This window comes from Muscardinus avellanarius (assembly GCF_963383645.1).
Source record: "Muscardinus avellanarius genome assembly, chromosome: 1".
Classification (NCBI taxonomy): Eukaryota; Metazoa; Chordata; class Mammalia; order Rodentia; family Gliridae; genus Muscardinus; species Muscardinus avellanarius.
The window spans coordinates 63190131-63212455 of NC_137786.1; the positions used below are offsets into that span (position 1 = coordinate 63190131).

Below are 22325 nucleotides of genomic sequence, written 5' to 3' on the forward strand. Positions count from 1 at the left end.
TGTGCGCCTCTCTCTCTCTCTCTCTCTCTCTCTCTCTCTCTCTCTCTCTCTCTCTCTCTCTCTCTCATCCCCTTCTCATTCTCTCTCCCATCCTATCTCAACGCACCAATAAAATTATTTAAAAATTAAAAAAAAATCCCAAGTCCAGTACAACATTGTTCATTGTGGTCCTCATTTTGTGCGTTAGGTCCCTAGACTTACTCATCCTGCACATCTGTAACTTGATAATCCTTTGCCCTGCATCTTCTCATCTTAGCCCCACAGTCATGCTGCTGGTAACTACCTTTTTTTTGTTTTGTTTTTTTGGCTGTATTGGGGATGAGACCCAGGTACCTCCCAGCTACACCCCCAGCCCTATTGTTTACTCTTTATTTTGAAACAGAGTCTCACTAAGTTGCGGAGGGCCTCACTAAGGAGCTGAGGCTGTCCGTGAACCACAACACTCCTGTCTCAGCCTCCCGAATGCTGGGATTACAAGTGTGCGCCACCACGCCCAGCTTACCGTTCTATTCACTCTCTTTTTGTATTTGACTTTAAGATTCTACACCTAAGGGAGATCATGTAGTATTTTTCTTCCTGAGCCTGTTTTGTTTCATTTAGCATATGTCATCCAGCTCATCCTTGTGGTGAGCGGCAAGATCTCCTTTGGTAAGGATGCATGCTGTTGTATGCAATGGGGGTCGGGATCTGCACCTGTGCACGTGTGCATCCATACCACAGTTTGTCACTGGTGGGTGGACTCCGCCTGCTTCTATATCATGCCTAGTGTGGCTAGTGCTGCGACGAACCTAAGAGTACAGGTATCTTTACGAGGTGGTGATTTTACTTCCTTTGAACATATACTCAGAGGAGGGATTGCTGAGTCATATGGTAGTTCTGTTTGTAATTTCTTAAGGAAACTATACTGTTTTCCTTAATGGTCGTACCAAACTACATTTCCTCTAACAGTGTACAAGGATTCCCTTTCCTCTTGGTGTTTGGAGGCTCAACTCAAGCCCTGCTTCCTCTGCAAAGCATTTCCCAATCATATTCATAATTTTTCATTGGTTTATGTAAATTGCCTGTACTGCCCTGTTCTTCCCTGTTCATGTATAGTATAATGAGTGTTACTGATGCGAACATCTTCCTCACTTGTTTAAGGCTTGGCCCCTGTTGGGCTGCCCTCCTCTGTACCCTCGTTCTTCATTTATTGTATGATGATGAATTCCCAGCCAGAACCTCACCGTCAGCTTTAACTTCTTCTTCCATCACCCCTCAGTTTACAAGGACTGTGGACTCTGGCCTACTAAGAATACCTCCGGCTTTTTTTCTCTTCTGCAAACCTGCTGGAGACCTTAGCCCACGTGGCCATCCTCCCTTTCCTGGGTTACTGGAATTATCTGCACAGTGATGCTGTTTCAGCTGGTCTTCTTTCTGGGCAAGATTGGGGGAGGAGAGTGAGGTACCCCAGTGCAAGATTAAAAGAAGCACTGACTCCTAGGGTTGTGCAAGAGTAAATCTGGCACCCAAGAGCAAGGGCCTCCTTAAACACTGCCCTCCGGGCACTCCCCGTTTCCTTGACACACTTCCTCATCTCTGATTTCAGAAGTCTCAGTTACCTGCCTTCATCCTAGTGGCCCTCACCTCCTTTCCCATCCCCTCTTCCCTGTCTTTCTCCCTTAGTGTGTATCTATCTCCATGCAGGTTTTGAAGTGATCTCTTTGGGTACAGATTATGTCCAATCTGTGTATCAGTTACTCAAAGGACAAAGCTCAACTCCTTGAGTTGACTACAATTTCTCTTTCAGCCTCCTGTCTGGCCACTCTCCCACCACCCAGGAATTTTTTTTTTTTTTTTTTTTGGTGGTACTGGGGTTCCTGTAAACCCTTCTACATCCAGGCTACACTCCCAGACCTATTTTATTCTTTTTTATTTGGAAACAGGGTCTCTTAAAGCCAGCACGGCTGGCTTTGAACCTGTGTGATCCTCCTGTCTGTCTCCACCTCCCAAGCACGGGGAATACAAGCATGCACCACCACGCCTGGTGAACCACCCAGGAATTCTACATCCCACATGCCCTGACCCACCCTAAGTCCTCCTCATGCATTATCCTCTGACTCGTTGCCAAACTTTTTTTTGAAAAAGTATAGTTTATTAAGTAAATGAAATTTATGAAATGTCCTTCAATTCTAGATTTCTTAGGTATTTTTAATCATAAAGGAATTTTGAATATCTTTGCAAGCATTTTCGACACCTAATGAAATGAGCACATGTGTTTCTCTGTTAATTTCTTATTGTAATGAGTTAAGTACATGCCTCCAGACCTTTGAACATGATCTTCTTCCCTCCCTTGGAACTTTCCTGGGAGCATTTCTTTTACTGGGAAAGTTCTTGTTCATGGTTCAAAACCCAGCATGACTGTGTCACCTTCTGTGTGAAGCTATTCACAATTCTTTAGAACTAATTAAGTCTCTCCTTCCTTTCCCCCCTCAAGCATAATGTAGTCACCTTAATTACAGCATGTGTTTCATTTTGTGGTAATTACTTTTTGTATGTTTTTTTTTAATCTCCCAGGAATAAAAGGTTTAAAGTCCTGACTTCACCTTAGAATTGCTTGGGAAGCTTTTAAAAGTCCCCTAAGCCTAGGTGCAGAACTCCTGGGTGTGGCCATCCATGCTTTGTTTTGTTTCTCAAGCTCCCAAGATGATTCTAAAGAGCATCCCAAGTCTAAAAACTACACTGCACTTGGCAGTGAGCTGCTGCGCTGGAAAGAATGTGTCCTGTCAAGGCCTCTCTTCCTCCCTGTCCCTCAGACCTTGCAGGATGTCTGGTTTGCAGGAGCTCACCCAAGAGTGGTGGAATTTATGCTCAGTTGCTCCATATGTGGGCCAGTGATTGTGATTAGTGAAGAGTGCTTCAGCCAATGACTTTTCTCCCTGGGGACGGGGCTTGCCGTGAGGGAGTGTGCAAAGCAAGGATCCCTCTTATATAGGACCGATACCACAATATCCATGATATCTCCCAAAGAGACTTAAAGTTTTTAATTCCTAAGATTTAAATTTTTTTCTCTCTTTTTTTGAATACTGAGTGGGTTGTGATTGCCTTTCTGGGGACCTTCAGAGCCGTACATGCAAAAATATGTCATGATCTCTTTCCCTATCCGGCGTGCATGCTTTATCCTAGCCACTTGGAGGAAGACATTTGAGAGTAGATTGGGCTTCATTATTGGGATGTTCCTACCGTCCGCTTGCTCACTGGATTCAGTGACAGTGACTTCATAGGCCGTTTCATGCCCAGGAAGACTTAGTTACAAGTAGCAGTGTTGCTTGATACAGCATTACCTGTGGTATAAGTATCATTTTCTGTGTCTGCCCAAATAGACACACTTAAATGTCAGACTTTCCAAATGTGCAAGTCAGAGAGGTGCTATAGACGGCTCTGATATTTACAGTTCTTTCCAGCTAAGGTGAGCTGACTTTTGTTATAAATATCCAGTGCAAATCAGAAAGGGTGTTTTCCCATTCATCCATATGCCTTTGATCTTCTTCCTTTAGGTTTATTTGATTTCATGAAAGTCAGCAGATGCATTTGAACACATACTGGCCCCTATCTGTGGCTCCTGCAAATAATAATGGTGGGAGGGGTGAAGAGTGGTTGGTTTTAGGAGCAACCTATTAATTGTGTATTTCAATAATTTCAAGTTGAAAAAAAAAAGATGTCATGGAGATTAACCTGTTCAAACAATTTCTTTTTAGAACTTGAGCTGAGGGAGGCCATATATTCTCATTTTCATTCCACTTTCTTTACTCTTCCGGAACCCTCTTCTTTCTTCCCATTGTCTGTCTGTCTGTCTCTCTCTCTCGCTCACACTCTCTCATCCCCTTCTCATTTTCTCTCCTGTCCTGTCCTATCTCACACCAATATAAATATTAGTAACTGTTGCTTATTGAGCACCTTCATTTCACACAGTGCTAAGTGCTTTATCCCATTTAATCCCTCCAAAAGCCTGTGTGAGATAGTTGCTATTATTAGCCCCATTATACTGAAAAGAAAACTGGAGCACAAGGAAATTTAGTAACTTACCCAGGGTCACACAGCCTGGATGGTAAAGCAAGGACTCCCATCTAGGCATTTGCTTCAGGGCCTGTGTTCTTAACTCTTTGTTGCCTGACCCCAGGTTCCCAGAGGTAAATGGTGGTAGGGTGAAGCTGTACCTCCATGGGCAAATGTAGTGTAGCATTTGACTTTTTAAAAACAGTTCTTCTGCCAGGTGTGGTGGTGGCGCATGCTTGTAATCCCAGTACTTGGGAGGTTGAGACAGGAGGATCGCAGGTTTGCAGCCAGACTCAGCTACTTAGTGAGGCCCTCTGCAACTTAGTGAGACCCTGTTTCAAAATAAAGAATAAAAAATAGGGCTGAGGGTATATCTTGGAGGTAGAATGTCCGTGGGTTCAATCCCCAGTACCACAAAAAAAAAGAAAAGAAAAGAAAAGAAAGAACAATTCTTCTTCTCCTACCTCAGTTCCCATTGCTTTAGTAATGGACTCACTTCTCAGCACTTTTTTTTTGGGGGGGGGTACTGGGGTTCCTGGAATCCCTTCTACCTCCGGGTTATACTCCCAGACCTATTTTTATATTTTTTTTTTAAATTTGGAAACATGGTCTCTTAAGCCGGCGTGGCTGGCTTCGAACCTGCGCAATCCTCCTGTCTCCACCTCCCAAACGCGGGGATTACAAGTGTGCGCCACCATGCCTGGCCCTCAGCACTTTTAATGAAAGAATCCAATACAGTGAGAACTACACTTGAAATTTTTATGCTATCAATCCAATTCAGGCACAGAATTTGAAGCCAATAATGTTAAGAAACAGCAAACTGTAGATCTAAAGGAGACCAGCAGCCTTCTTAGTACTGAGTGGGATAAGGAAGGGGGCGCCTGGAGAGTGTCTATAGCCACTAGTAATCATCCTTTTCTGGACTGTGATGGGGTCTGGCCAAGGGAGGGCCACATCAGTGAGTGGGTGGGGAGGATCTGTAAGAGGCTAGCAAGGGGGAGAGCCCTCCCCACCCCCAAGATAGAAGAGGACGGCTGGGCCAGCCTTGCAGGGTGACCAGTCCATCACCTGGCCCAGCCTCAGCATTCGACACAGGAGGAAGTTGAAGGGCTAGTGTGAGCACTTACAACTAGTTATTAGAGATTAGAACTGTTTCTTGGGTGTCTTAGCTCTCACTGTAGTTATTCTTCCAGTATGGAAAAGAAAAAATGAAATATTCAAGGAAATTGTGTGGAAGGAGGCTGGAATCAACCTTAGGAAATGCTTTTTTCAGGGTTGCCTTCAGTAATAAGGTAAGCCAATTAATGAGTAACCGATGGCTATTCCAGTGACTTGTGCAAACCTGATTTCTTTAAGCACAAAGCATGCCTTCAGGGTTCTCCTAATGCATATTAGAAACCCCATACCTGACTAAACCTGGTCTGATTATCAGTCAGCTAATGGAAAAGTTGGTGAAAGCGTGAAAATGTCCAAAATATACATGGGTACTTGAACACAGTACTTTAGCATACCAGCATGCATTCATTTGACCATCTTTGGGTGCAGAATCAGTCTTTCCTTCAAGTAGGGCTCTTCAGACTGGGGTTTAACCTTTGTCTTTCTTGTATCACTCCAGCCATTATATAGCTCTGATTTTCAGTTTTAAATTTATTTAATGTTCAGTGAGAACTTAATGATACATAAGCCTCGGCCTGAACACATAATCCTCCATCATGATTTCCTCAGTCTTTTGAGGTTATATCGATCACCTTTATTTAGTGGCACTGATTTTCTTTTGCAAGTCATCTTTACCAAGTATTTCTTAACTTCATTTCATAGAAGTAGCTCCCTTTTGAGTCAAATACATATGCTGGAAAAAAGACAGCCTTTTCAATAAATGGTGCTGGAAAAACTGGTTATCCACTTTTAGAAAAATGAAACTAAATCCTTACCTCTCATGCTGCACAGAAATCAACGCGAGATGGACCAAAGACCTGGAAGTTAGACCAGAGTCTACGAAGCTGTCAGAGGAGGGCATAGGTTCAACACTCCAACATATAGGCATAAGTAGAAACTTCCTCAACAAGACCCCCAAAGCTCAGGAAATTAAAACAAGAATTAATAAGTGGGATGTCGTCAAACCAAAAAGTTTCTGCTCATCAAAGGAAATCATCAAGAGTATAAAGATAAAGCCTACAGAATGAGAGAAGATCTTTATGAGCTATCCCTCTGACAGAGGTCTAATACCTAGAATATACAAAGAACTTAAAAATATTTACCCTAGAAAAATAATCAAGAAATTGGCAACTGAGTTGAATAGATGAAATAAGTTGAATAGATGAAATAATTGAATTCATGAAATAAGAGATACAGATGGCCAATAGATACATGAAAAAGTGTTCAACATCATTAGCAATCAGGGAGATGCAAATCAAAACTACACTGAGATTCCATCTAACCCCTATCAGAATGGCAATCATGAAGAAGTCACATAACAATAAATGTTGGCGAGGCTGTAGGGAAATAGGCACTCTTCTACATTGTTGGTGGGATAGTAAACTAGTCCAGACACTATGGAGATCAGTGTGGAGAGTCCTTAGAAAACTAGGAATGGACCTACTATATGATCTGTCCAAACCACTACTGAGTATCTTTCCAAAGAGGTTGAAATCAGAGAACTACAGTAATATATGCAAACCCATGTTCATAGCAGCACAATTCACAATAGCTAAATTATGAACCCAAACTACATGTCCATCAACAAATGAATGGATTACAAAATTCTGGGAAATACATACAATGGAATTCTACTCAGCAATAAAGAAAAATTTTTAAAAAATTATATCATTTGCAAGAAAATGTAAGGACCTGGAAAATGTTAAGTAAGATTAGCAAATCACAAAGAGTGAAGGGTCATATGTTTTCTTTAATATGTTCAGGATAGGGAGTAATGGGGATACAAGAGAGACTCCAGATGATGAGGAGAAACCTCAGGAGAGCCAGGGAGGAGATATAAGGGTAGGGGTGGAAGAAGACTTAGGTTCATTAATAGAAATACTACCACAGACTATGTGTATACATGTGAATATATACCAATGTCAATCTGGGTACTCCGTATCGGGAGGGAGGGACATGAGGAGGAAGGACACTAAGAGCACGTGCATGTATGTCATTGTCAACATGATTTACATTCTGATGTGAGACTATAATGCACCAATAAAAGCACAAAGAAAGAAGTAGCTCCCTTTTCTTTCACACTCATGTTTAACTATTTATGTGGTTAATAGTCAATTAATGCATAGTTGATCATGAGAACTAGCACAAACAGGCTGGGTGCAAATACAACCAACCCTCCATAAGCGTAAACTGCTGCTGAGGAAAGCAGAAAGAAGCTGGGGAGGTCAAAGGAAGAAGCTGCCAGTGACAGACAGTTCCTGGCATGTTTGTTGGTGGGATGGCAGTGGGAAGGTTGGCTGATTCTTTGTGGCTAAATGAAATCTAGCTCTAAATAGCATGAAAAGAAAAATTATGCATGATACCTGTTAAAGAACAGTAAGGCAAGCTTTATTCAGGACCACATGATAGGAGTGTGGACCCCAGCATGGGAGAACTTTGCAATGGAGAAAGAACTCTGAATACAAGGGACAACATTGTAAGGGAGAACTTTGAATACAACAAGGAAAGTGGGAGTTTCTAGTCAAGGATCTGGGTCCCAAGGACCCTGGGAAGGTTACTGGGTGGTAAATTACTAAGAGGAAATATCAGAGGTAAGAGAGTCTCACTAAGTCAACATAACTGGATCCTTGCTGAACACAGGCCAGGGTGAACAGACATTAACTAGGCGATGGCAAAGGATGAGAAACCTGATTAGATGTCAGGGATGATCAGACATCCAGGGTGGGGGCTTCTGACTTGGGAGTATTCTTGCTAGAATTGAACAATGCAGAAAAAACACATATCCAAGAGGTAGGACCTAGTTGAGAATACAGGTTGGAAGAGACTGAAGTGTAGGCTTTCATCAAAGAGAGAACCTTTATCGGTGGACTTCTACTGTAGGCACACCCCAGGTTTGTAGGAGGGAGGAAACCCTGTGTTTGGGAAAATGAATGTACCTTCTTGTGAGCAGAGTGATATTTATAAAATATTAAGCATATTTTAGGCAATAAAATTTTTTCCTTAATTCAGTGAATACAGCAGGCCATCTTATTCTTTTTAACCATTTCCAGAAATGACATTTTTATTTAAAAAGATTTAATTTTTTTTGTGGTGGTATTGGAGGTATAACCCAGGGGCTTTTCTACCTCTCGGCTATACTCCCAGACCTATTTTATATTTTATTTGGAAATAAATAAATTTATTTATTTATATTTTATATTTTATTTGGAATAAAATAAAATATATTTTATTATATTTTATTTCTCACTAAGTTGCTGAGGCTGGCCTCGAATCTGTATGATCCTCCTGTCTCAGCCTCCCAAGCACTGGGATTACAAGTGTGTGCCACCACGCTCGGCTAAAAAAAAAGGATTTTTAAAAAATTCTATTTGACTTAAAATTTTGATTTAAAAGCACTTTGTGCTGGGCATAGTGGCACATGCCTGTAATCCCAGTACTTGGGAGGCTGGAAAAGAAGGATTGCAAGTTCAAGGCCAATCTCAACCACTTAGCAAGGCACGCAGCAACTTAGTGAAATCCTGTTTCCAAAAAAATAAAATAGGGTGGGAGAGCTCAAAGTTAAAAAGCCTTGAGTTTAATCCCCAGTACTCTAAATAAGTTCTTAAAAGTCTTTTTGTAGCAGGTGCTTGTGATCATTACCTGATGGAGATAACTTCTTCATGAATTCAGAATACCACTACAGAATGTTTGACATCAAAGTCAATCACTAAGCCAAACATGAGAAGGAGGGAGGGGAAGGGAATGGGGTGGGGAATGGTTAAGGGCTAATTGGGTGATGTGTGCATGTATGCCTCCACCATCTTGTACTTCATTCAGATGTATGACTACAATGCACCAATAAAAAAATTAAAAAAGAAGGAACTATCACATTGAGAAAAGAAAACAAATAGGCAGTGAACTATAGAGTAATGTTTTAGTCAGACAACTAAAGTACCTAAAGCAACTTTTAAAACCCGATTGGCTAAAAGTTGCTAGGAGAAAAACACTATGTAGATCAATTCTTAAGATTGTTATGTGTTGTTTAAATGTGGTTTAAAATGGTGTTAAGGGGGAAAGATATAACCCTGTAGCGACTGTCAGAAGGAATCAAAAGCAACTTAGCAAAGAGACAAAAATGGAAATGTGATATTTATCAGGGGAAATGAGGGTATGATTAAATAAAATGGAACCAGTTCTCCTGTTTAAAAAAAAATACCTTAAGGAGGAAGCAGTGCTGCAGGCTTTGGGTCATCCTCTGGTGATGGAGGGGTTAGGAGAGCACCCTCCACCAGAGCTACAGGAAGAGAAAGGTGAGCGTATTTCTCAGGTCAATTGCCACCACCTGAAAGCCCGGTTGAGTTAAAATAATGAAAGAATCCAAGAATCACAGCCTGACCCCTCTTACCATCCCTCTCCTGAAGCTGAATTGGAGGCTTGCCTCCAGGTCTCAGGGGAGGCAAGCCCTTTCACAGTACACAGCTCCTGCTTTTTTCTTTCTTTCTTTTTTTTAGGTCTCCAGCTCATCCAAGGAGATCTTGCCTGGCCCCCTTGTTTGGGGAGTTATAACATCTGTAGACTATATCTTCTCCCCTCAAACATAGATTAGACAAAGACACACCATGAGTAAGCACTGCATTGCAGAAGCTGTTTCAGGGGAAAATGTGCCAGCCTAAAAGCTCTTTCAGATTCCAAGGTACACACAGATCATTTGTGTGATAGGTGCATATTCAGAGTCAGTAAGTCCCAGAGGGGCCTTACGGTTTACATTTCTATCAAAATCCTCAGACCCAGGGTCACACATTTTGGGGACTGAGGACCTAAAAGATGTGATTTCAAATACTGACTTCTCATAATCAGTTGTCTCACTTGTAAAAGGACTTTGGATCGAGATCCTTTTAATTCTGACCAGCAACAGCATCATGGGTGAGGAGAGCAGAGAGGGTTGCTGTGTGCCCAGAGCCCATCTCTGCTCTGAGTCTTCAAAAACTCCTAGATAGAATGCCATGAAGACAAAATGGGAACATGACCACCATCACAGCAGGAAATAGTTTGTATTTTAATAATCCCAGAGATGTTACCGTTTTATTCACCTGATACCTTTGCCAATATTTAAAAGTTTGACTTTAAATAAATCACATGGTCAACAGAGGAGCATCCTGTACTGTGCTTGTCAAGCTATTGGGTAGGCTTAGCTATGTGGGTAGGTGTAGCTCACTGCGTGGAATGGCCTCATTACCAATACTAATCAAGCATAGTCACAAAAGATTATTACTTTTGGATCATAGACATATCTTAACCAGAGTAGAAGTAAAGACAAGATACACCTTGGTGTTATAGTTTTGTGATAAACCTGTGAGTTGTGGAGTAATTTAATGCCATTTTGACATCTTTCTTATTTTCCAGATGTTCCCCTCAGAGTGAAATCTTCCCAAGATCACATTGGAATTATTAGGCACCTCTCACTTTCTGATCCTATTCACACTTCCGTGTTGCACACACCTCCTGGTTGGGCTTAGGCTCATTCAGTTATGTGCCCGTATGTGTCCCATACTGAATAATAAGCTCCTTCAGCTTCCTGATGGAGAAGAAAGAGAATCCCAGAGCCTTAGGGCCCAGGGACATGGACATACACGTTAGCATTGTTCTGTCCTGGTCATACATCCCCATGGGGCCTTGGAAGGTCTTGACCTGGATGCTCCCCTCTGGCTTACATTTTGATAAACCACTCTTCTCAGATTATAAACTCTGTTTTCTCAGGAGTCTGAAGTCCAAATGCCTTCAGGACCAGTGTGTTAGGAGGAGTAGAAGTCATGGGTAGTTTGAGTCTAAAGGATGATAAGGACCTGAGTTAATCATGCTTGCTGCAGGTGCTCAGATTCACTGTCTTTAAGCAGGAATAGGATTGACAGAAATGCTAACACCAGAGAGAGAGAGAGAGCGAGCGAGAGCGAACAGAGAGAGAAAGAAGAGGAGGGGAGGGGAGAGGGGAGAGGGGAGAGAGGAGAGAGAGGAGAGAGAGAGCTCCTGCTTTACATTACCTGCTCCCTGACTTGGGTGGTCCCAAGCTGAACTTAGCAGAAAGAAGGTGGTGGCATTTGACATTATTAACAACAGGAATTGCCTAGGAATCAGAACAGCTCTTCCATAGCACTTCCTGGAGGCATTGCCTCCAGGTACCAGATTTTAATCCTTTAATTTCTAGATGAAGGGCAAGTCCCAAAGGTCCCAATGCAGTGTGGAGAGCAGTGGGACCTGATGCATTTCCATCAAATGTCAGCCCTGAGACAGTCCAGGCTTCAGTCAGAGACATCATTTCACAGTCCTGCCTTGCTGCTCTCTGTCTGTTAAATCAAGTCCAATAATGCCCCTGAGCCTCAGTTTTCTTTTCTGTGCATCTGTGAAATGGATTACACCTACTTTATAGGATTGTGGTGAGGACTGAATGAATCAAAGTATGTTATATTTGCTGGAGAGTACCTGTCATAAACAGATGTCCAGCCAATGAAAATAATAATGAGAGCTGTTATTTACCATCATTAAATGGTAGTAAGTAGTTTTTTTAGTGAAATGCATCTAAAATACCTCTGCGCTGCCCTAGATTTCTGTAGTAGCTATGATGGACCACAAGAGGTCTTGGGATAGTGCAGCTGTCATAGCAGCTTACCCTCAGGGAGGAGGGGAAGTCTAGGACCTAAGGGAGCCTGGGGACATAAGAAAGACTTCCAAGTCTTTAGACTGCAGCAGCCACAGGCCACTTCTGATCTATGGAAGCTTACTTTCTGATTCATAGGCATTTTCAAAGACACAGACGTTATTATGAAGCAGCTTAGCTACTGGTTATTCTTCTGAGAAGAATGAAACTTGAGCCTCTTAGGCTATAAATAAGAGCTATACCGCATATGCATTTCTCTGGATGAGTCTGTCTGCCCTTGCACTGTGATGATGCACTTTCACCATCTTTTAGACATGCAATGGGTCTTATATGCATAATTTCTATTGAGAAGGATGATCTTTGTATAGACTGTCCTATGGTAAGAAGAAAAATATGCCCTCTACACCCAGGCAAAGACTGACCACTCCACTCTTAAGCAGCACCCCACTCTAATGAAAAACTGCTTTTATCTTGTCTGATTTTATAGCCGCTCCCAACATTCACTAATCACTGTAGCTGTGTGTACTCAGCTATCTGTCTGCAGAACCACCTCCTCATGTTATTGATGTGAGGGTCACAAGACCTTGCTGAGCATCTTCCTTCTGAGTCTCATATTAATTTATTAACTGTGTGGTTAGAAAACTAATTTGGAAGTGCATGTTTAAACAGAATATTTCCAAACTAATGTAAAGCAATAAATAGACCAATGTTTTTTTTTTACCTTCTTCTACACCACAGATAGTCTTGAATGAGCTTTAGAAAATGGTGCTTGGGTAAAGTGAGGGGAAAAGCAGAAATGGATGAAAGATAAAGTAGCATGTTCTAGATATGACAAATTTTCACTTACTAATTATGGTATTTACCCCGGACATTTTACATCTTTTTAGGAACCCTTCTGAATTAACATATGCCAGAAGGAATCTTATTTGATCCTGAGAAAATTCTAGACAAAGTTATTTTGGGGGGGGGAGTCTGGTTTTTAATGGAAGAAGAAAATGAATTAGACAGTGCAAGTGTGTACTCACAGAAACAGCTGGAGGGACCTCTGCCTAATGCCTGTTTTTCCATTTGTTTCTCCTAAGGATGAAAGTTAACCTTTGATAAGTTTAATTTTTATAGCATACTAAACAGTTCTTTTCTTTCTCTGAAACTCCTGACTCCAAGAGCCTTCTCTGAGGAGCAGAGCTATAGACGATTTTAAAATTAACTCTTGTAATCTCTAGACCTACTTTTCTTACCCTCCAGGAAATAGCCAAGGCTTTCAAGAGGGTCTAGAAAGAAAGAACCAGTAGAATACTCTGGATGGGGTTAAGGATCTGACCTTAGAATAGCTCATTTGCTACAGGCAGAGATTGTAAGCAGTCGAAGGGGTCCACTTGGACCTGGACACCCTTGACTTGGTCTTGTATCTTGGCCTAATTATGTGCCTCCCTGGGCAATTGACTAAAGTTGACTACCATAAGTCAAAAGCCAGGATTTCCCTCTGTGGAGACTTCGCATGCCTGCCCACTACACCTGCCCCGCAAAGCTGGGATGAAATGTAACTGTCTCGTCTTCTTCATGAGATTGCAGAGGAAATAACTAACCATCAGCCCTTGCAATTTTACATGATGGCCAAAGACAGCTGGCAGAGCTTACTTTTCAATTGAAAGCTGATTACTATATTCTGACAGATATATTGTTAAGGGTACTTTCCCCACACAAAATGCCAAAATGTATTTTGTTTCTTGTCCATTTGCTGTGATGTACTCCCAATCTCTGATGTGTTTCTTTGTTTTCTGTGTGTTGCAGGCAGCATAGTGTACCTCGGGATGATGGTGGGTGCGTTCTTCTGGGGAGGACTGGCAGACAAGGTGGGAAGGAAACAGTCTCTTCTGATTTGCATGTCTGTCAACGGATTCTTTGCCTTCCTGTCTTCATTTGTCCAAGGTTATGGCTTCTTTCTCTTCTGTCGCTTGCTTTCTGGATTCGGGTAAGGTTTTCTTCTTCATATTTTATAGTAGTGTATATATTTATAATTGTATATGTTCTTTACCTTAGAGGATCTCATTGCCAAGAAGTTCTCTCTTAAATAGCTCCTTTCCTATTTTTGTGTCAGCCTTAGGGGCTACAATGCTGGTGTTTACAGATGTAATTATCAGCCTTTAAACTTGGGAGAGAAGTGAAATAGGCCTATTTCACTCTCAACTTGAGTTGAGAGTTTTGTATTACTTCCAGGAAATTGATGTTGTTTTGAATGGAATACTATTTTCATAACAAAACACATTTATACATGTATGTTTCTTCTGAAAATTTAAGCAAGAATTAGTTCTACCTACCATGAGCTGATTAAAGGTTCAAACTATTTAGGGATACTCTTTAATCTAGGGCTTGAGTATCACAAATAACTAGTTTTGTTGATCAATGACATCTGGGTGTATTTAATTAGGTAGGAAGGCTACTTCTTGAGACAGAACAGACCCTTTCTATAAGTTCCTGACTTCTGTTGAATAAATAAAAGTTGTGTTAGTAGCCAAGTGAAGTGGCCTAATTATATCTGTCAAAACCAGCTGAAAAGTCTCATGACAAGTTATCTGCAAGCTGGAGACCCAGGGGTGTAGGTAGCATGGTTCAGTCCAGGTCTAACAGCCTCAGAACCAGGGAAGCAGATGGTATAATTCTCAATCTGAGGCTCAAGGGCTGAAATCTGAGAGCCTGGGGATATGGGGACACTGGTGCAAGTCCCAAATTCAAACGTTCAGAAAATAATATTCTAGCAGGGAGAGAGGGAGGGAGAGAAAGGGAGGGAGGGAAAATGAGAATGAATTTACCCTTTCCTCTACTTTTTTTTTCTGTAAAGGTACCCAGGCTATTGGATGGTGACCACCCATATTGGGGGTGGATCCATGGACTCACATGCCAATCTTGTCTGGAAACACCTCCGTAGACACTCAGAAACGTGCTCCACCAGCTCTCTAGGTTTCCCTTAACCTGGTCAAGTTAACAGTCACACTATCTTTCTTCCTCACCTGAGTCTGTGGACTATTCCACCCACATGTGCATGGTGGAGAGCAGCCCCCTCGCACCCAGGGAGCTTTCCCACATCTCTGGAGCTTTTTTGGATGCTCTTAATCTCTGGGGAGTCTCACCCAGATCTCTCTCTGCTACAATTCCATTCAAATTCAACTCAAAACACATTTTATTTCCTACTCTACCTCCTTAAACCAGGCTAGACCTTTCTTGGATATAGATGGGTCTTCTTTGAGCTGCTTATAATCTGGTAGTAGGAGGAAGGTAGCCAGGAAGCTTTCCTAGTCTTCACCTTCCTAAGTTAGAACCTAAAGAGAGCTAACAAGGAACACGGGAGGCTCATAGAAGAAGACAAACTGGTATTACAATGACATTTGTGAATGATTGAGAAACCAATTTCTGATTAAAGTCCCTTCTTGTTTTTAAAGGTATGTAATGTTTAAGTCCTTAATTTACATTACATATGAACTCAGTACCTAAACTCAGGTGTTGGTATATTCCCTTTTTATGTAATTATTCCTCATTAAAACAAGCCAGAGAATTAAGCTTCTCATGTTGGCAGCCTTAAATAAAAGATTATTGATATATCCTGTCTTGTGCTCCAGTAATATTTCTCCTGGCCTTCCCCATAGGGACCTGTGGTCTACCAGAATGCCTGTGCTTGGAGGAAAAATCAGGCTTCTCATGACTTAATGGAGGTTGATTCTGATATGACACTAATTCCAAGAGACCCAAATGTCACTGTGGTCCACCAGTCAGAGTAGGAGCTTTGGGAAGTCAGGTGGTCTGTGAGGCTGTGGCTCAGGTCTGTCTCACTGTGGGCCAGGGAGTCACTGACTCTGTCCTGTGCTTAATGCCACAGTGCCCAAAATGCGTCATTGAAATTGACCTACACAGCAGCTCCACTGTGGTAGGAGACCCTCCTTGGTAGGGCATCTGCCCACCAGTTCCATTCACTGGGGCTTTTAGACCATGAAGAGAATTTCTAGGTCTCCAAGCCCAAACCCTTCATGTTGCTCATTTAGAGCCAGGAATTACCAGCTAGGAGTTAAGCTGCAGTGAAGTCCTTGTACCTTGCAACTCTGTCCTTAAGTACGCTGTACATTCCAATCCAAGGCTTGGCTATCTTCCTGTCGCTTTTGTTGCAATTGCCGTATCCAGTTGCTCTGTCTTCTGAAGCATCATTAGCTGTGCTGTATCATATTTCTGTTTCTGCTCTGAAGGGTACTGGAAGTTCCCATTTCAGATAGATCTAGTGGCTTTATGATTTCATTGTCTCTAAAAATGTGCTTTCCTCTTATACTCTCCACGCCACGCATATTATCCTCTTAGTAACATAAATATGTCCAGCTGCCATAATTTGCATGGCTTTTAAATATTTATTCAGCACAAAGAAAGATTTTCCTGCCGGGGACAAGAGTGTTTTGTGGAAATGAGGAAAAGGGCATCGCCAATTACTCATCCGTCGTTCACTTTCCTAAATGAATCTCGTGCCAAAGAGCAGACACGTTCCTCCCCTCTTTTGTTATAGAAAATTAGAAAGATGGGGAATGGAGTTGGCACCACTGATTCATTTTCATTTGCCCCAGAATTAAATTATTTGTTTCCAGTCACTGTTAATTATGGGGATGATAATGTGTTGGATGCCAGGCATTGTCAGGGCCTGGTATGGCTGAGCAGGAAGGTCAGGAGAAAAACATAACAGCAACAGGAATTAAAATGACAGCTTAGTGTGTCCGTGTATCGTGAAAGAATAGTCATTTCTTGCTCTGTGGATGGAAACTAACAGATGTACACTTCATAGTTGTTTATAATCGTAGGAGGTTACCGTAAGAAAGCCTCAGCTTTGCAAAAATGGTCGTCACTAACTGGAATTCTTCAAAATGCTTCATATGTAACCTCTCACTTTTTCCATTATTAAAAGTTATTTTAATGAGGAAGCATGTAAAAATATTATGCCTTTTTAAAATAGAAAAATGTTATTTCCAAATAGTCAACCACTTTCAGGTCTTCTGACTTTTAGTTTGATCCTGACTTATAAGAGTTTCCTTTCAAAATTCATTTTTTTTCTTTAAGATATCATTTATTTCCTTATAACATTGAAACAATACAGATTCGTTTAAATTTTTCAAACTTTTAAATGTGTTTTATCAAATCCATCTAGAATGCTTGTGCTCTTAGAGGTTCTCCTATCAGCAATTTATGCATATTAACTCACTTAAACCTCATAGTGGCCCTCTAAGGCAGAAATTATTCATTATACATATGTAAGTATTAGGGCAGGTATGGTGGTGCACACTTATAATCCCCAAATTTGGGAGGCTCCGACAGGAGGATCCAGGTTCGCAGCCAGCCTCAGCTACATAGTGAGGTCCTTTGCAACTCAGTGTTTCAAAATAAAGAATAAAATATAGGGCTAGGGGTGTAGCCCAGAGGTATAATTCCATCCCCATTACCACAAAACAAAGCAAAACAAAATATGTAAGTATCTAAATATTATAAGCAAGGAAGTTGAGGCACAGAAAGGTTAAGTAACTGTCTAAAATCACACAGTAAATGATGTCATGGTTTCAAACGCAGGAAGTCTGTCTCCAGGGTTCATGCTCATAACCACCAGGCTCTGTGTGTCTCAGACTCAACCAGAAATGTCTCTGATTTCATATGGCACCACACTCCATACCCTAAGGGTGTTTCTAAATATTTGAATATATCAGTTCAAGAAGAGTTCTGACCTCAGAAAATTAGAATGGAAAGCTATATCCCAATATATAAAATAAGGCAGCAGTTGAACTACATTATCTTTAGTCCAAAAATAACATCAAATCTAAGTTGTGAAGACAGTGTTTTCTTAGATCTGTGATATTCAACCTGCCAACCACTAGCCACATGTGGCTACCAAATTCTTAAACTGTGACTAGACCAGTCGAGGCATATTGTAATAGTGTAGAGTGCATAGGACTGGATTTTGAAGACTTGCACACATAAAATAATGCAAAATGTCTCTTTAGTAATTTTTATGTTGAGCACATGCTAAATAGCATCTTGAATATATTTGGTTACATGGAAATATGTAAAATTAACCTCACCTGACTTTTCTTGGCTTGTTTTAATGTTTCTTCTAGGAAACTTTAAACTCTATTTCTTCAGATCACACTATATTTCTATTGGAAAGTACTATTTCTGACAGTGCCTTTTACAAGACTTTCTAATACAAAGGTTGACTTTTTGACATGCCTGTATCTCAGTCTACCCTTTGGCAGAGACACAATCGATCCTAAGAGAGAAGGAATGGGGCAAAAAGCTTCCATACTCACAATGTACAATTATGAAAACGTGGCCATATGCACTCTTTAAAATTCATGCCATGAGCCCCTCGAGGGCAGGAACTGGTGTTCTTCATTGCTGTGTCTGTAGCAACTGACAATTTACCTGGAGTAGAGGTGTATCCATGGGGGAAGGTGAGTGGGAGAGTGAGTGGAGGAGAGGATGAGCAGATGTATAGGGCAAGTGGCTGGAAACATCTGTGTGTGCTGTCATTTCCCATCGATCACCATAATGATCACTGCCGTCTTTACTCACGGCACCATGTAGGTGCCGTGGGGATGTGTTCTTCCAACTCTCTCAAGAGCCAGGATATTTTTTCTTCAAGACAGCATTAGCATCCTTATTTGTAACCCACACTCTTTCCCCCAGTCTTCTCCCTTGCACCAGGTCTCCTCTCTACAGGTTTGGGGGATTAGGAAAGCAATCTGAGTACAAACAAGGGGAAGGAGAGTTGAATTGCTGTTTTCTTAGCACTGTTTTTCCCCAAGTTATGTTTACACAGCAATATTTTAAAATAATTAAGACCTCCACCAATTATTTTGTTCATAGCTCAGGTAATAATGAGAAAATAACAACTTTTTAGATAAAAATTACTGTTTTATTTGTGGCTTTGGAGATTAGAAGACTAAAGCTTCCTAAGCACCTGTCCTTTAGTACTACCACTGGGCGGAAATTTCCATCCTTGATTTGGTAATGGGTTCAATCACCAATAAGTGTATTTTTCTAATTTTTTCTATTTTGATTATTTATTACAAACATGTACCTTCTGATCAATATAGTAATCTTAATATCGGTGCCAACCCAGCCTATTCAGAGACTATTAGGTCCGTGGCCATTCATCTAAGCCTTAGAACAACCTCCCTGAGGCTGATGTGCTATTAACTTCCATAAAGCGGAAGATACTGAAAGGTCCATCCTTGGAGCTGCTGCTTTGATTTCTAATTTCTGGATGGAACTTAAAACATAATTAATTGGTTTTAATTACTTAGTAATTTTCCAAGCATTCAAGGTCTTCCCTCCTTTTTGTTGGTTTTGAGCAAGGATTAAGAGGATATTTTTTCATGGAAGTTATTTGTAGTTGTGATTCCTGATATAAACTAGGCCATTTGCTCTTCTTTGTCTAAGCTCATAATCCTTGTCTTAATAAAAGTTGCCAGAGTTGGCTCTTGGTGGACTTTGCCCTCTCTTTATTATTTGTATGAAATATGTGGCTTTACAATGATTAGCCAACTCCCTCCATAATTACATTTTTGCATAATGCCCTGCTTCCCAATGGAAATGGGAAATGAATAAGGGAGCTAAAGGATTGTTTGACAATCTCATGATGAAATATGTTAGAATGGAATTATTCTTCATTATAGGCTTGTTGGAGAATTAAACAGAACAATTACTTAGTAGAATCCCACCTCAGGATAAGAAGTCATCAGACATTCCATAGTTTCTCCCCTAAAATAATTCAAACCATTTTAAGTATGAATGTTCATTTTATCTATAACCTACCTCCTTTACCTTATACTCTTAAACTTTTCTTTGCCTGAACAGCTCTTGTATCAGTTAGCTTTCTGTTACTGTAACAAAATACCTGATATAATCAGCTCTAAAAGGAAAACAGTTTATTTGGGCTCACAGCTTTTGGAACTTGGTTGGCCCATTGCTTTCAAGCCTACTTCATTGCAGAGAGCACATTGTTAGATCATGAGCTCTTTACCCCATGGCATCCCAGAAGAGAAGGAGAATCAGGAAAGGCCAAGATCCGAATATCCCCATCAAGGAAATGCCTCCAGTGACCACAACACCTCCTGCTAGACCCTACTTCTTGAAGGTTATCACCCTCTCCCTATAGTGCACAGATTGGGAACCAAGCCTTTATTACACAGGCTTTGGGGGATACTTGTCTGAACCATAGTAGCTGGCACAAATCAGTGTGATGAGGCACAGGAACACACTTAACACACCACTGCCTGCTATCTGAATTGGACTGATGAGAGATGTGGCCATGAAGTTTTGGGGATTAAGATCGCTTCCTAGGTTCTCAGTGAGGCTTGTATGAACAGTACTAGTTGGCATCCTCTATAGCCAACTAGTGCCTCCTATTCCCCAAGAGAGGAGAAATTTTGTCTCTAAAACTGATGCATTCTTTGCCTTTTGCTTTATTCTACTCATGTCTTAGTTTTATAGGACTGAGGAAAATAAATATATTTCATGATATTTACCAAATACCTACTATGGAATCACACAGAGACAGACCTGTTAAGGTGGCGTGTGTGAATGTGTGCCTATTTGTGTGTGAATTGAGGGAAAGTCCTAATTTAGTCTAGGTATTTCAAATTTTTAATTCAAATATTTTTAGTTTCTATATATTTCTATAATTAATATTGCAAAGTCCTAAAGTTAGTGTTATTTACTAAAATTAATATTACTTAAAATTATTCACTACATCTCTGAAGTGTCAAATATTAATACTCTATTTCACTTGTACGGATTCAGTTATGCTGAATGTAGATAATCTCCTCCCTCTATAGAGTGTGAATTTCATTTTGTTCCTTCTGTGTCTCCTATTACCAAGAATAATTAAGATTTGACAATTTTGACAACCAATAAAGTAGATTTAATATCTGATACTGAGAAAAATTCTTCATAAACTACTCTGATTTGATTGCTTCATTTATATAAACATTCCATCAAAAATGATCTTTAGAAAAAGAGCTCAACCATATTTCAACAGTAGCTAATGATCATTATATAATGAATGATAAGCTTTCCTTCTTAACTGAATTTTAGGATGTAATACCCATCAGGTAATATAAAAGATAATCATTTTATGTCTTATGAATTTTTAAAATACAAAACCAATTATATTTTCCATATTAAACCCTCTTTATTGCAAGAGTTTCTCAACCTTAGTACTATTAATATTGGGGGCTGGGTAATTATTTTTTGTAGGGAGCAGTTCTGCTCATTACAGGATGTTTAGCGTCATTCTCAGCCTCAACCTACTTGATGCCAGTAGCATCTCCTGATTTGTAATAACTAAAAATGTCTCCAGACATTGCCAAACATTTGTAAGGGTAGGGCAGAAAGAGGAGCAAAATCAGCCTATTTAAGAACTACCGATACATGAGAATTTAAGAATTTTTTTTGTTGTTGTTGTTACTAGGGATTGAACCCAGGGGTATTCTACCTCCAAGCTACACTACCAGCCCTTTTTTGTTTGTTTGTTTGTGTGTTTGTTTGTTTTAAAACAGGGTCTTGCTAGGTTTCTGCGAGTCTTGCTACATTGCTGAGGCTGTTCTGCCATCGTCCTCTCTCATCCTCCCAAGACTGGGATTGCAGGCATGGGCCATCATATCCAGCTGAAAACTCCCATTTAAATAGTTTTAGTCTCTTTATGTATTCTTTATGTTGTCTTCAGAATTATATTTTAGTGCAATAAACAACATCACCAATAACAGATAGTAATAAGGAGATTATTAGCCCCTGGGACTCAGTACTGAGGTAGCGTAGCAACGGGAGGTGTTTTATGTTCATTTTTACTTTGTAAGATTTGGGGGCTCTGGGTTGTTGCAGCTTTTTCCTGCCCTTAACACTTATTGTAGGAACCAAAATTAGATTGTAAGACATTAACAGCTCCTATCTTATATTCATATCTTTTTTTTCCCCCAGTACTGGTGATTGAACCCAGAGGCATGCTACCTCTGAGCTATACCCCCAGACTTATTTTTTATTCTTTTTTCTGAAAGAGGGTCTCACTAAGTAGCGAAGGGCCTCACTGAGGCTGGCCACGAACCTGTGATCCTCCTGTTTCAGCCTCCCAAGTACTGGGATTACATGCCCCACCACGCCCGGCTTCTACCTTATCTCTTGTCTAGATATTTTTATCAAAGATAATTAGAAGAACTACATTTTTCTTTATTTTATTTCTTTTTTATTTTTATTTTAGTTTTGTACTGGGTATCTAACCCAGGGGCATTCTATCTCCAAGCTACATCACCAGGCCCCTTTTTAGTGATACAGGGGATGGAACCCAGGGGCATTCCACCTCCGAGCTACAACCCAGCCCTGTTCGTTCTTTCGTTCTTTCTTTCTTTCTTTCTTTCTTTCTTTCTTTCTTTCTTTCTTTCTTTCTTTCTTTCTTGGGTCTGGGGATGGAACCCAGAGGCATTTGACCTCCGAG

The 22325-nt window shown here is 40.7% G+C and overlaps 1 protein-coding gene across 1 annotated transcript in view; it reads left to right on the plus strand.

Annotated features, from left to right (window-relative positions):
- The window catches only part of SV2C (synaptic vesicle glycoprotein 2C), a gene marked incomplete at both ends in the record, with an annotated part of 160975 nt that overhangs the window by 41054 nt on the left and 97596 nt on the right, over positions 1-22325 (plus strand). Inside the window, one exon of the mRNA XM_080696350.1 lies at positions 13614-13790. Coding sequence (XP_080552476.1) covers positions 13614-13790 — 177 coding nt within the window. The remainder of the gene's footprint in view (positions 1-13613; positions 13791-22325) is intronic.